Source organism: Oncorhynchus mykiss, chromosome 1 (genome assembly GCF_057628025.1).
Source record: "Oncorhynchus mykiss isolate SJ-2025 chromosome 1, ASM5762802v1, whole genome shotgun sequence".
Classification (NCBI taxonomy): Eukaryota; Metazoa; Chordata; class Actinopteri; order Salmoniformes; family Salmonidae; genus Oncorhynchus; species Oncorhynchus mykiss.
This window is the reverse complement of record NC_143022.1, coordinates 37,843,986-37,859,837: the sequence shown is the minus strand read 5'-3', so window position 1 is coordinate 37,859,837 and position 15,852 is coordinate 37,843,986. Positions and strand designations below refer to the sequence as shown.

Here is a 15,852-nt window from a genome sequence, read left to right as displayed (position 1 = left end):
GCCACAAGAAAGGAAGATCCAGAGCTCCCTCTGCTGCAGAGGATAAGGTAATTAGAGTTAACTGCACCTCAGATTGCAGCCCAAATAAATGCTTGACAGAGTTGAACAGACATCTCAATATCATCTGACCAGAGGAGGCTGCGTGAATCAGGCCATCGTGGTCGAATTGCTGCAAAGAAACCACTACTAATGGACACCAATAAGAAAAATAGACTTGCTTGGGCCAAGAAACATAAGCAATGTACATTAGAAATGAGATTTTTGGTTCCAACTGCTGTGTCTTTGTGAGACGCAGAGTGGGTGAACGGATGATCACCATGTGTGGTTCCCACCATGAAGCATGGAGGAGGTGGTGTGATGGTGTGGGGGTGCTTTGCTGGTAACACTGTCTGTGATTTATTTAGAATTCAAGGCACACTTAACCAGCAAAGCTATCAAAGCATTCTGCAGCGATACGCCATCCCATCTGGTTTGTGCTTAGTGGGACTACCATTTGTTTTGTTTTTCAACAGGACAATGACCCAAAACACACCTCCGAGCTGTGTAAGGGCTATTTGACCAAGAAGGAGAGCGATGGAGTGCTGCATCAGATGACCTGGCCTCCACAATCACCCGACCTCAACCCAATTGAGATGGTTTGGGATGAGTTCGACCGCAGAGTGAAAGAAAACCAGCCAACAAGTGCTCAGCGTATGTGGGAACTCCTTCAAGACTGTTGGAAAAGTATTCCTCATGAAGCTGGTTGAGAGAATGCCAAGAGTGTGCAAAGCTGTCAGAGGTGAAGGGTGGCTACTTTGAAGAAGCTAAAAAATATTTTTATTTGCATAATACTTTTTTGGTTACTACTTGATTCCATATGTGTTGTTTCATAGTTTTGATGTCTTCACTATTATTCTACAATGTATGTAGAATAATAGTGAAGACAAAATTGCTCTTGAGAAATTGCTCTTTGCTAAGAAGCTATTTCTGTTTCTTTCATTAAAAGCAAATCACAGTAAGATACTTAATTGTTACCCAGAAATGATTTGATATGGAGATTAAAAACGGCTGCATTAGACAGTTAAGTACAGGCTGAATTTACCTACAGTATATCTCTTTCTGTTCAATGTAAACAAGTCAGTGATTGAGTGTGTAGTCTCTTTCAATAGCCGCAGTGTCTACATAGAAAGAGAGCCGTATGGGTCAGGTTGGTACAAGTTATCAGTAAGTTGTACAGTCTTTCTACAGTGTGTAGTGTTCTACCTCCGAATCCCATCCCCTCCCTCCAAAGCTCTACCCTGCTGATGCATTCACACCTGAAGGGATCCCATAGGACAGCTTGTAAACAAAACACAAGCTGTAAACACAAGCTGGAAGGATCTAGTGGAAGGGGCTAGGGGCTGTTCAGGCTTGGGGCTGTTTTGTCATGGAGAAGGTTAATGTGAAGGTGGTGCCATGTGTGAGTTCATTGATGGACAAATGAGAACTGCAGGCCCTACCAGTGGAAACACTGCCCTTATGTGGCAGACCAGGGGAACCGTCCAATGCCTCAGTTCAGCTGCTCAGACAAGGAAGCCATACACTACAAATACATGTAGGCTACAATACAGTACATACAAATGGTTTATAACTGACATTTCTGATTAAAGTTTCACATTGGGCCTTTCTGTACCTTTATGTGCGTCTCTCTCTGAGTGCTCACCGCACACAGGAGTGGATTTTGCTTCTAGCTCCTAAGAAACTTTGCAGTATTTAGTTTTTTTGTCCGTTATTTTTTACATTATTAGCCCAGAAAATGTTCCTTAATTCCATTATTTTACGTTTAGGTTATGTGTATACTGTTGTGAATTGTTAGATATTACTGCACTGTTGGAGCTAGAAACACCAGTATTTCGCTACACCCGCAATAACATCTGCTTAATTATCATGTGTATGTGTACAAATAAAATGTGAGACTGTGACAGAGGGAGCAGACACTGGGCATGGCTAAGTGGGCACCTTCCACCACAACGGGTGTTGAGACAGAGAGAGGGACAGAGGGACGGAGAGAAAAAGGGGAGCTTTGGAAAGTGAGAGAAACATGGAGAAGGGAAAGAGAATGAGAGACCATGTCATGGAGAGTGTGTTAGGGAGAGGGAGAAGGTGTGCAAGTGTTAGCTATGATGAGAGTGAGAGAACGATGTGAGCCTCTTGATAAGATGACCAACATTCCTGCATCTTCTCTCTCTGTGTGTTTTGTTCCTTATGTGGAGATAACAAGTTGATATAATGCCTTGGACGAAGCGATGGATGTACTGTAACCCTGGTGTCTGTGTGACCCGGTTTGTTTCGCTGGTCTCAAAAGTGATTCTCTCCCTCCCTCTTTCTCCACAGCAGTTTGCTGATCAGAAGCAGGATTTTAACCAACGTCTTAGTAAGACCAGTCGTCGCTCCCGTTCTTTCTCCCAGTCCTCCACAGATAACTACAACTCAGGTACACACACACACCAGCTTTGTCGGCACGGTGTGTTTTGTCTCTAAGTGTATAGCTGCCCATGTCTGGCTGTTGTCCCAGCGGGTTGTTACAGTGAGATACGTTTTGAGTCTTTCTCCCTCAGCCAAACTTTCATTGAGAGAAAGTCTTCAGAGGAATTGCCTCTTTCATTTACTCCTTATCTGTCTAGTTAGCTGTTCTCAGACAGAGAAGGAGCAGTAATCCCAACTGTACATAGCACGTACTTAAACCTCAAACACAACAAGGCTGATTCATAATATTGTAGCTGTTTCCAGATTTACAATCCATTGGAAGGTATAAATAACGGTTTATTTTGCTTCTCTATTTTTGCTGATAACAGTTGTAACTTGTTGCCATTTGACTATTGGTCCAATGGGAGATTTCAGTTAACCCTAGATGGTTCATCCAGCTCATACTGTTTAATTGTGCCTGGTGTTACTCTGTTAACCCCTCACACCCTTAGCTGCATCGTACACAGACAGTTCAGAGGATGCGACGTCTCCTAGAATCCGGCAGCAGAGGAGCTCTAAGGGACATCAAGACTTCTGCATCAAGAACATCAGACAGGCCGGCCTCGGACGCAGGGAGATAACGATCGCTGAGCAAGGTGAGAGGGAATGGAAGAGGTGTGTAATGCTCTTAGGAAAAATTGTTTCAAAAGGGATTCTTCAGCTGTCCCCATAGTAGAAACCTTTTTGTTCCAGGTAGAACTCTTTTAGGTTCCAAGTAAAAAACCTCTGTGGAAAGGTTTCTACCAAAAGGGATCTACCTGGAACCAAAAAGGGTTCTTCAAAGGGGACAGGACCTTTTTTTTTTCAAAGAGTGTGTGTGTGTGTTAAAGAGTAAGGTAAGAGAGAGGGAGGAACATGACTCAAGGTGTGTCAAGTTCTCTCCCCTTTCTTTCCTTCTCCCTCATCTCTCTGTGTAGAGATGCCAGCTCTGATGTCCCTGAGAAAGAGAGCAGAGGGAGAGAAGCCACTGGCTGGAGCTAAAGTAGTGGGCTGCACTCACATCACCGCTCACACAGCCGTGAGTATGCATGCACACAAACAGACACTGAATCACTGAAATTGGACTGTGTGTATTTGCGTGTGACCACGTGCACATACAGTGCCTTGCGAAAGTATTCGGCCCCCTTGAACTTTGCGACCTTTTGCCACATTTCAGGCTTCAAACATAAAGATATAAAACTGTATTTTTTTGTGAAGAATCAACAACAAGTGGGACACAATCATGAAGTGGAACGACATTTATTGGATATTTCAAACTTTTTTAACAAATCAAAAACTGAAAAATTGGGCGTGCAAAATTATTCAGCCCCCTTAAGTTAATATTTTGTAGCGCCACCTTTTGCTGCGATTACAGCTGTAAGTCGCTTGGGGTATGTCTATCAGTTTTGCACATCGAGAGACTGAAAGTTTTTCCCATTCCTCCTTGCAAAACAGCTCGAGCTCAGTGAGGTTGGATGGAGAGCATTTGTGAACAGCAGTTTTCAGTTCTTTCCACAGATTCTCGATTGGATTCAGGTCTGGACTTTGACTTGGCCATTCTAACACCTGGATATGTTTATTTTTGAACCATTCCATTGTAGATTTTGCTTTATGTTTTGGATCATTGTCTTGTTGGAAGACAAATCTCCGTCCCAGTCTCAGGTCTTTTGCAGACTCCATCAGGTTTTCTTCCAGAATGGTCCTGTATTTGGCTCCATCCATCTTCCCATCAATTTTAACCATCTTCCCTGTCCATGCTGAAGAAAAGCAGGCCCAAACTATGATGCTGCCACCACCATGTTTGACAGTGGGTATGGTGTGTTCAGGGTGATGAGCTGTGTTGCTTTTACGCCAAACATAACGTTTTGCATTGTTGCCAAAAAGTTCAATTTTGGTTTCATCTGACCAGAGCACCTTCTTCCACATGTTTGGTGTGTCTCCCAGGTGGCTTGTGGCAAACTTTAAACAACACTTTTTATGGATATCTTTAAGAAATGGCTTTCTTCTTGCCACTCTTCCATAAAGGCCAGATTTGTGCAATATACGACTGATTGTTGTCCTATGGACAGAGTCTCCCACCTCAGCTGTAGATCTCTGCAGTTCATCCAGAGTGATCATGGGCCTCTTGGCTGCATCTCTGATCAGTCTTCTCCTTGTATGAGCTGAAAGTTTAGAGGGACGGCCAGGTCTTGGTAGATTTGCAGTGGTCTGATACTCCTTCCATTTCAATATTATCGCTTGCACAGTGCTCCTTGGGATGTTTAAAGCTTGGGAAATCTTTTTGTATCCAAATCCGGCTTTAAACTTCTTCACAACAGTATCTCGGACCTGCCTGGTGTGTTCCTTGTTCTTCATGATGCTCTCTGCGCTTTTAACGGACCTCTGAGACTATCACAGTGCAGGTGCATTTATACGGAGACTTGATTGCACACAGGTGGGATTGTATTTATCATCATTAGTCATTTAGGTCAACATTGGATCATTCAGAGATCCTCACTGAACTTCTGGAGAGAGTTTGCTGCACTGAAAGTAAAGGGGCTGAATAATTTTGCACGCCCAATTTTTCAGTTTTTGATTTGTTAAAAAAGTTTGAAATATCCAATAAATGTCGTTCCACTTCATGATTGTGTCCCACTTGTTGTTGATTCTTCACAAAAAAATACAGTTTTATATCTTTATGTTTGAAGCCTGAAATGTAGCAAAAGGTCGCAAAGTTCAAGGGGGCCGAATACTTTCGCAAGGCACTGTATTTGTTCCTGTAGGTGTTGATGGAGACTCTGTCTGCGTTGGGGGCTCAGTGTCGCTGGGCAGCCTGTAACATCTACTCCACCCAGAACGCTGCAGCTGCAGCTCTGGCTGAGGAAGGTGAGACACACACAGTATTACTCTTGCTCTCTCCGCTGTCACTTTTTCTCACCACTGTCTTCTCAGCTCTCTCTTTACTTTTTACCCCCCACAAGTCCCTCCTTTTTCCCCTCATCTCTCAAACTCAGTAATCTACAGAAATACAATAAACTCTCCTTTGCCCTCTCCCGTATTCTGTCTCTCTCTCTCAGGCTTCCCTGTGTTTGCGTGGAAGGGGGAGTCGGAGGATGACTTCTGGTGGTGTATTGACCACTGTGTCAGCCTGGAGGCCTGGCAGCCCAATATGGTACAGTATAGGCCTAGCTCTCACATTAGACAGCTATGATCCGGTTTAATCCAGTCATGGATGGATTCTCTGCATTTCTCAGATCCTGGATGATGGGGGAGACCTGACCCACTGGATCGATAAGAAATACCCCAGCATGTTCAAGATGATCAAGGGTATCGTGGAGGAGAGCGTCACAGGCGTTCACAGGTGGGATTGGAGCACCCATGCCTCTGATAGATTAGAAGACGTGCCTATCTAAAACAATCTAAAACAATGGATTTTCAGGTATGATAAGCCTATTGTTTGACTTAGTCATTACAACTTGTGTCGAGTCACCTGTGTAAATAAGGACAGCACATGCCACATACATTTAATGAAAGAAGCTAACACTTGTGACATAATTAGACTGCTAAACTGTGTCTGTGCCCCAATTGACACCATATTCCCTATATAGCACACTAGATTTGACCAGAGTCCAAAAAAACTATATTTTCCAGATTATTCCAAACTTTTATACTTTTGTTTTCTATTCATTTTCCATAAAACTTCCTCATCTGAAGAGACAAAATATGTACACTAGAGCTGCGGTTACACAACCTGACTACAGAAACCCTCAAAAGGAAACCAGTCAAAAAACAAAACCATCACACAATTTCTTCCTGACTAAAGTCTCTGACTTGACCAAACCAAGGGACAATAACCCGTCTGGTTCTAAACTGAGACCAACTCCATTCACTCAGCCCATGGACACAAGCAACAAGCTCCATCTGATATGTAACCAGCTATAAGAGACTTGAAGCAACCACCACTAGAGACAAGTAAACATCAACCACAACTTCAGCCAACTCACTAGGAACACCATCATGTTCCCAATCGCCTCTTTTCTCCAGCCCTAAGCACTCACTGGAGGGGAACTGTTAGCCAGATCCTCCTCAATTAAGGTGGAGGAAAGTAACAGGAGACACACTTGGCCTACATGATGCCGGAACTAACCTCTCAACAACAGGAAGTCAAAACATGGGTGGATCTGGCTTTTCCACAACTAATTTCTTCAAGCTCCTGATTCTCGTCACAAAACCCAGCAGTCTCACCCAGCAAAACCCAGACCGGCTCTTCCAGCAGATCCTCACTAACATCACCTTGTGACTGGGAAGAATCTCCTCCCTCCCACAGCTTATTAATAAACGTGTCAGCTAAATCAACACCTGACACCCTAACAACCGCATGGTCAGCCTGCGGAGGAACCACAATCTCAAGTACTTTGGCAAAGATTATGTCAGCTAAAGGAACAAAAGAATCACTAACAACCTCTGAATCTAACTTGCTCATTGTCACTATCTAACAAAGAATGTCTCCCCTAAATTGATACATGAATCAACCTCATCCTCAACCTGCAGAAGGTACACAACATCACATATCTCTGCCCAGACGGTCTCAGCTAGAGACATACAAGAATCACCTTTCTCACTAGGCAGTCTGGTCTCAGACTAGATGTAGCATAGTAAATTAGTATGATATTTTACTATTGATAGTGATTACATAAGACAGAAGGTTAACAAAGGCAAAATTAAAGTATGATGCATTGGTGGGCGTATAGCGTGAGCATTTAGAAAAGTTGCGTGTTCGAATCTCATCACGGGCAACTTTACAATTACTTACTACTGCCTAGCTACTTTGCCTCTACTTAGCATGTTAGCTAACCCTTCCCCTAACCATAACCCTTTAACCTAACCCCTAACCTTAACCCCTAGCCTAGCTAACATCAGTGTTAGCCACCTAGCCAACCAGCTAACATTAGCCACAACAAAGTAAAATTTGTAACATTATACATTTAGCAAATTCTATTGTACAAATTGCAATTCGTAACATATTGTACAACTTTAAATTCTTAACAAATTATACAAATTGTAATATGAAATAGTTGATGCATAGCCACAAATTAATACATGCCATACAAAACACAACATATCATACTAAAATGTTACGTCTACCCCTGAGTCCAGGTTGCACTAGGGATAACTATATCCTGGGAACCAGTCTAGTTTAGAAAATCACAAATCATCATCTTCCCTATCTGGTTTATCATCAGCACTCTGATGAACCGGAGTGACTTCAAACTGGGGATACCACAAAACTCCTTGAGAGATTCCACCCCCTGAGACTTTTCACTGGGGTTAAAAAAATAAAATAAAATCACTGGTGGAAACTGGTTTAGTGACAAGACTGACTGGAAACAAACTTTCTCCCCTCTATGCAGCCCTTCATTCACCTGCTTTTTCAAGAGTGCTATTTCCTGTTCTAGGCTCACCAGTCTTCTTCCTCCTGACTGCTATCCACCAGAACCAACGGCAAGAACTTACTCCACTTCTCCAATAACAGCACTGCAACCTCTAACTTGCTCAACGCATCTGCTATTGTTAGCTTGAGCAAACCCCAACTATCATCTACCTCAGCACAAAACACTGCTGGCTCAAACACCCACTATGGGTTTTGGCCTAGTTAAATGGTCTGTAACCTGAATGAATGTGTGCATCTATGTGAGAAATCAGCATATGTGCCTAGGTGTTAAGTGTGCATGTGCCAAAGGAGACAGCATCCTTACCTTGGTCAAGGGCCAACTCTGTCCCTCTTGAGCTCTCGATCGGCCAGACACTGACTGACCATCTTAATGGGCAGCACCTGTCTCCGTAGCAACCAGTCTCAACAGCTGGACAAGGTTGCTGCTGCCCCCTGGGGAATGGAGTGTGGAAGTGTTAGAGAGCTGTTGTGTGCTGTCTTCACTACTTTACCTAATCCATAACAATAGGTAATAGGTTGCTATTTGAGATGCAGCCTATGTGTTGTGCTAAGGTAGCAGTGTTTCCCTTCTTCCCAAGGCTGTACCAGCTGTCCAAGGCAGGGAGGCTGTGTGTTCCTGCTATGAACGTCAATGACTCAGTCACCAAACAGATGTTTGACAACCTCTACTGCTGCAGGGAGTCCATACTGGATGGGTACGTATACTAAAACACACATATGCAGAAATAACATGAGTGTGTGTTTGTGTGTCCTTTTACTTTTCCCCTCCCATCTCCCCTAGGTTGAAACGGTTGACAGATGTGATGTTTGGGGGAAAGCAGGTTGTGGTGTGTGGTTATGGAGAGGTCAGTATTTTATTAGCACCTATTAAACACTGAGGTCTAAATTGTTCTCTCTATGTACTGTATGTGTTTACTCCATTTGTGTGTATGAATGTTTGTCTTTCTACCCTCTCCTCCCACCTCTCCCTTGGCCAGGTTGGTAAAGGTTGCTCTGCCGCTCTGAAGGCCATGGGCTCAATAGTGTACATCACAGAGGTCGACCCCATATGTGCCCTGCAGGCCTGGTATGACGAGAGAGAGAGAGAGAGAGAGAGAGAGAGAGAGAGAGAGAGAGAGAGAGAGAGAGAGAGAGAGAGAGAGAGAGAGAGAGAGAGAGAGAGAGAGAGAGAGTGGAAAAAGGGTTAAGACATGGAGGTGGTAGAAGCAAGTGTTGAACTATTTGTGTTTATGTCTCTCCCTGTTCCAGCATGGACTGCTTCAGACTGGTCAAGCTCAATGACGTCATCAGACAGGTGGACATGGTCATCACCTGCACGGGTAAGACATGTCATCACCCACAGAGGTAATGTGAATGGTCTAGTAACGAGAGGCGCTTAACTCTCACACAAACTATAGCTCACAAAAGTTACACATGGAAGTATTGTAGAGTACATTTTTTGCCTGAAACATGTACTCTCCAGTAGGAGTGTTTTTCATGTTACCAACCCTTTCAGTGTGCTGTAATGAGACCGGCTAACCCTAACCTTAGCGTCGTGTCCGCATCACCGTTTAGCCCTAACACTAGCCTCAACCACAACCCTAACCTTAAAGCTGATAATAAACTATACATTTCTTTGAAGCAATAGTTGCTGCAACATTTTTCCATAAAAATGTAGCATATTTTTATAATCAGGAGAATTTTGATCAGCAGCCCCACCAGTGGACGATTTTTAGAAATCCTCCAATCAGAGTGTATATTTTGTTCTTTCAAAAAAATATATTTTTTACCTTTATTTAACTAGACAAGTCAGTTAAGTACAAATTCTTATTTTCAATGATGGCCTAGGAACGGTAGGTTACCTGCCTGTTCAGGAGCAGAACGACAGATTTGTACCTTGTCAGCTCGGGGATTTGAACTTGCTATCATCGGTCCCATGACTTGAAAGGGATTTGTGCCACCAATGCTAAAATGTTAGCATGTGGAAACGGTGCCAGGGAAACTAAACCAATTGCTATCATACAGTACCTTGTCCATAGACTGCTTACAGAGTAATGAAATAAATGTGTCATTTTTTAATTTAGGTGAACTATTCCTGTTCATCCCTAACCCTAGCCTTCACCACAACCATAACCCTAACATGCTGACCAGAACGGACACGTCGCGTACGCGAAAGTCACAAATTAAATTTAGAAATCCATGTTATTCAATTATTGCACCCACACTGCTCCCGCGCGCCAACGAGCGTCTGCGACACCAAGGGCTAAAATAGAACTCATTCCTATTTCTGACGCAGATCGCGCTGAAAGTGCTGCCTCTCCCATCTCCTCATTGGTTTGGGAGAGGAAGCAGGTACCCACGTGCCATCTCCTCATTGGTTATACCCACGTGGGTGACTGAAAGACGAACTGTTTTGCCGATAGTTGTGGTAATACAATGACAGTTTAGATGCGATCACCATATAAGTTAAACAATGAAAAAGCCTGGGAGGAGGAGAGATGACTAGAAACGATTCGGTTGGCCATTTTTTGTCGGAGTAGAGGTCCTTGTGCATTTCAGGTAAAATAACAACTCCATATTTATATCCCAGGACAAATTAGCTAGCAACAGCAAGCTAGCTAAATAGGACAAATTAACGTTAGCTAGCAAGTGCAAGCTAACTAGCTAAATACATTAAACATGCCATTCGGAGGGCATGCTGTCCGGTCCTCTGGCAGTCTCTATGGGGGTGCCACAGGGTTCAATTCTCGGGCCGACTCTTTTCTCTGTATATATCAATGATGTTGCTCTTGCTGCGGGCGATTCCCTGATCCACCTCTACGCAGACGACACCATTCTGTATACTTCCGGCCCGTCCTTGGACACTGTGCTATCTAACCTCCAAACGAGCTTCAATGCCATACAACACTCCTTCCGTGGCCTCCAACTGCTCTTAAACGCTAGTAAAACCAAATGCATGCTTTTCAACCGTTCGCTGCCTGCACCCGCACGCCCGACTAGCATCACCACCCTGGATGGTTCCGACCTAGAATATGTGGACATCTATAAGTACCTAGGTGTCTGGCTAGACTGTAAACTCTCCTTCCAGACTCATATCGAACATCTCCAATCTAAAATCAAATCTAGAGTCGGCTTTCTATTCCGCAACAAAGCCTCCTTCACTCACGCTGCCAAACTTACCCTAGTAAAACTGACTATCCTACCGATCCTCGACTTCGGCGATGTCATCTACAAAATAGCTTCCAACACTCTACTCAGCAAACTGGATGCAGTTTATCACAGTGCCATCTGTTTTGTTACTAAAGCACCTTATACCACCCACCACTGCGACCTGTATGCTCTAGTCTACATATTCGCTACATATTCGTCGCCAGACCCACTGGCTCCAGGTCATCTACAAGTCCATGCTAGGTAAAGCTCCGCCTTATCTCAGTTCACTGGTCACGATGGCAACACCCACCCGTAGCACGCGCTCCAGCAGGTGTATCTCACTGATCATCCCTAAAGCCAACACCTCATTTGGCCGCCTTTCGTTCCAGTTCTCTGCTGCCTGTGACTGGAACGAATTGCAAAAATCGCTGAAGTTAGAGACTTTTATCCCCCTCACCAACTTCAAACATCTGCTATCTGAGCAGCTAACCGATCGCTGCAGCTGTACATAGTCTATTGGTAAATAGCCCACCCAATTTTACCTACCTCATCCCCATACTGTTTTTATTTATTTACTTTTCTGCTCTTTTGCACACCTGTACATGACCATCTGATCATTTATGACTCCAGTGTTAATCTGCAAAATTGTAACTATTCGCCTACCTCCTCATGCCTTTTGCACACAATGTATATAGACTCTCTTTTTTTTCTACTGTGTTATTGACTTGTTAATTGTTTACTCCATGTGTAACTCTGTGTTGTCTGTTCACACTGCTATGCTTTATCTTGGCCAGGTCGCAGTTGCAATTGAGAACTTGTTCTCAACTAGCCTACCTGGTTAAATAAAGGTTAAATAAAATTTTATTTTTTTTAAATACATGTTTAATGATTTTCGACCTGCCCCCAAATTAATGGAATTGGTTCAGAGTTTGTTTTGATATTTTACCTGCGTGTCGTGATCGCGTTTTGTGAGGGGGGGCAAAATACATTTATGCACGATAGCGCACGATGGCGCACGTGTGCAGCCGGTTTGGGTTCCATGTAACTTCATGTCTACATTTCGGTTCAACCCTAGCCTCAACCCCAACCACAATCCTAACCCTAGCTTCATGTCCACATCCTGGTTCAACCCCAACTCTAACCTTAGCCTCAACCCCAACCACAATCCTAACCCTAGCTTCATGTCCACATCCCGGTTCAACCCCAACTCTAACCCTAGCCTCAACCCCAACCACAATCCTAACCCTAGCTTCATGTCCACATCCCGGTTCAACCCCAACTCTAACCCTAGCCTCAACCCCAACCACAATCCTGACCCTAGCTTCATGTCCACATCCCGGTTCAACCCCAACTCTAACCCTCAACCCCAACCACAATCCTAACCCTAGCTTCATGTCCACATCCCGGTTCAACCCCAACCCTCAGCCACAACCCCAACCACAATCCTAACCCTAGCTTCATGTCCGCATCCCGGTTCAAACCCAACTCTTACCCTAGCCTCAACCCCAACCACAATCCTGACCCTAGCTTCATGTCCGCATCCCGGTTCAACCCCAACCCCAACCCTCAGCCTCAACCCCAACTCTTACCCTAGCCTCAACCCCAACCACAATCCTAACCCTGGCTTCAGCCCCAAAGCACCCCCTCCTCCTGAACCTGTCAGCCTACAGTAGGTAATGATGGGCTATGACAGGTTATGGCAGGATATAACAGCCACAGTTTTGTCCTCAGGCAACAAGAACGTGGTGGGAAGAGATTATCTAGACAAAATGAAGAACGGCTGCATCGTCTGTAACATGGGTCACTCCAACACTGAGATAGACGTGGTGAGACGTGTGTGTGTGTGTGTGTGTGTGTGTGTGTGTGTGTGTGTGTGTGTGTGTGTGTGTGTGTGTGTGTGTGTGTGTGTGTGTGTGTGAGAGAGGTTGACACACTGTGTTTTTCCTCTGTCAGGCGAGTCTGCGGAGCCCAGAGTTGACCTGGGAGAGAGTGAGGTCACAGGTGGACCATGTCATCTGGCCAGATGGCAAGAGAATTATCTTACTGGCTGAGGTCAGTGCCTGTGTGTGTTAAGTGTGTGATCACTGGTGTGTGTGTGTGTGTTTCTCAGTGTGTGTATATTTTCTCAGGGTCATCTGTTGAATCTGAGCTGCTCCACGGTACCCTCGTTCATTCTCTCCATCACCGCCACCACACAGGTCTGTCTGTCTCTCACACAGCAGGGGACATCATGGTCGCAGCAAACACACAAGCTCTACTGTGGAGGGCTACATTTATGCGCTATAAAAAGGAACTGACCTCTGTAGCCACAGTCTCTTTGTAATTGAATTATGTTCTAGGTATACTACTTCTATAACGTAACGTAATGCCCTCAGGCGCTGGCTCTGATTGAGCTGTACAATGCCCCAGAGGGACGATACAATAAAGACGTCTACCTCCTGCCAAAGAAGATGGGTGAGACACCACCTTACCTACCTACTGCTTCGTTACTCCGGTGTTGACAGGGTATAGTGTGACTGTGTTTGGGTGTGTGTGTGTGTGCTTGCATGTTTTCAGACGAGTTTGTGGCCGGACTCCACCTGCCAACGTTTGACGCCCACCTCACAGAGCTGACTGATGAGCAGGCCAAATACCTGGGCCTCACCAAGACTGGACCCTTCAAAACAAACTACTACAGGTGGGTGAACACACACACACACACTCACATCTCAAGCATATAGTGCACATATACACACTAAAAGTAGGAATGAACATGAACAGTAATGTCATTTGGTGTTCCAGTATGTTCCTGTGGCTTACAGTGAGAGTGTTCATTGCAGGTACTAATCCATGGAAGTGAAGACCAAAGATACACCAGAGCACCCCAAAGACATGTGGCTCAGAGGAAGCGAGGACCAGGGAGACCTGAATCAGATTTGTGTATGTGGGGCAACTGTTGCCCAGCGCTGAGCTGTAACACCCCAAACATGACGGTCAGACTGACCTTTAACCCCTGACCCCTGCTGAGCCATCTGACCCATAGAGATAAATAGATAACTCTAGTGCCCAAAAGCCTGGGTTTGGAGGAGGTGTATGTCAACATGTAATAGAGAAACACAGATTATCTACTTTTTCATAGACTTACTTTCAGTTACAAATCTTCTCAAAAGATACAGTATCTAAACAATGTTTCAACTTTCTGAATGTAAACAAAAGCAGATAAGGAATAACCAAAAGGTAAAATATTAATAAAATGTTACATTTGACCATTTTGTCTTGTATTTTTTCAAAGACAAAGTTATGTGACCCACCAGTCTCGTAAACTCCTCTCCTCAGACAAACAGCTAGTGTTTCTGTCTCTGTAGTTCTAACTATGCCCACCAGGTGGTGGAATGATGTCCCACACACACACACACACAGTGGCAGATACAGTGGCAGATGGACCTGTATGTTTGTTTTGGTCTTCCTTCCTGACCTGTGGATAATCTGTGGGGTGAGGAGGTAGACTGATTTAGTCCTTACTCACTATAAATTCCCTTTCTAGACTGGAGAGGTGATAACAGTCAGGGCTTTTGGGGAAATGACTCCCAGTGAGGTTGCCATTTTCTTTAGTTGCAACTCTCTCTCTCCTGGTGAGCTGGGTGTTCCTTTGACTCCCCCCATGAGATGCTCCACCAATGACTGTTTCCAATGGTGCTCAACAAGTTGGTGTGTGTGTAGTATAGGAGGCTGGTGAGGGGAGGACGGCTCATAATAATGGCTGGAATGGAGTAAATGGAATGGTATCAAACACATGGAAACCATGTGTTTGATAACATTCCATTTATTCCAATCCGGCCATTAGTTCTAGCCATTACTTAAGCACATCATACCCAATTAAGGTGCCAACGGCCACCTGTGGAGTGTAATTGTGTGTGTGTGTCTTTGGGAAGAGCACAGTCAGCTCATCAACACTCAGCCCCCCCTTTCCTTCAGATCTGAGTGACTGCTCACTAATCAGGTTCCGATCCCTCCCTCTCTCTCGTCCGCCTTCCACTCACTCTCTCCTCTCCATCATCACTCATGGATAATGATCCTTCAGAGCAGATGATTATATTACGTACTAAAGTGTTTATGGGATCACGTTGGAAGAAGAGGCAGTAAGATAGCTGTGTGACCTGCCTTTTGAAAGCAGTGCTTTAGAAGCCTTGATATTACACAGTATTACCTAGACACAGCAGGACTATCCTTGGGTCTCCTCTTCTGCACTCTACTCTAACTCACGAGGGCTTGGTTGGGTTTCCACCGTATTGCGTACACCCCTCCTATCTTTTCATATCTACGACAGGTGGGTAGTGGTGGGTATCTCTCTCGTCCATCTTTCTCCAGTGTAGGCTGCTATGTGCAGCGACGGTAAAGAAAGCGAGACATCTCACTGGGCGGGGTGGGTGTGGCATGCAGGGAGAGCACAATAAGTAGGACAGAGCCAGCTGTTGAGCTGTGTAAGTAGGCGTTCCTTCTCTCGTGTGAGCATGCCAGAGATTATGAAGGAACCGTGAGCTCATGTAGGAAAGCATGCTCACGTAAAAGAGAGAACGCCCACTTACACAGACAGTAACATAGAAAAATGTTTTTCTATGTGTTTGCTGTGGTCATCCTAAGCACCAGGTGGCAGTATTCTGTAGTGTCTCTGGCCAATGCAATGAGATTACAAAACTCTCCTGCAGTTGTATTACATAGATGGGATCTCAAGACATGAGCAAATTGCTTTAGCCTTTTTTTATTATGTATGAAAGCAACAGTTGTCAGGTTAACCATGAAAGCAATCCAAGGCAAAGCAAATGAACTAATTGTTGCATGTTTTCCTAGAT

The 15,852-nt window shown here is 44.5% G+C and overlaps 1 protein-coding gene across 2 annotated transcripts; it reads left to right on the top strand.

Moving 5' to 3' along the window:
• Window positions 1–2,159: 2,159 nt before the first annotated feature.
• Window positions 2,160–14,268, top strand: LOC110522167 (S-adenosylhomocysteine hydrolase-like protein 2). Of its 2 annotated transcripts, none has more exons than XM_021600332.3 (16): window positions 2,160–2,452; window positions 2,952–3,080; window positions 3,402–3,502; window positions 5,226–5,328; window positions 5,520–5,614; window positions 5,697–5,803; window positions 8,473–8,589; window positions 8,676–8,739; window positions 8,872–8,960; window positions 9,143–9,213; window positions 12,755–12,849; window positions 12,977–13,075; window positions 13,153–13,221; window positions 13,399–13,477; window positions 13,580–13,700; window positions 13,843–14,268. In XM_021600332.3, the coding sequence occupies exons 1-16, from the start codon at window positions 2,248–2,250 to the stop codon at window positions 13,847–13,849; spliced, it is 1,551 nt and encodes a 516-aa protein (XP_021456007.2). In that variant the 5' UTR covers window positions 2,160–2,247; the 3' UTR covers window positions 13,850–14,268. The 2 variants fall into 2 exon arrangements, with proteins under 2 accessions (XP_021456007.2, XP_021455997.2); XM_021600322.3 differs by having other exon boundaries at window positions 2,937–3,080.
• Window positions 14,269–15,852: the final 1,584 nt, after the last annotated feature.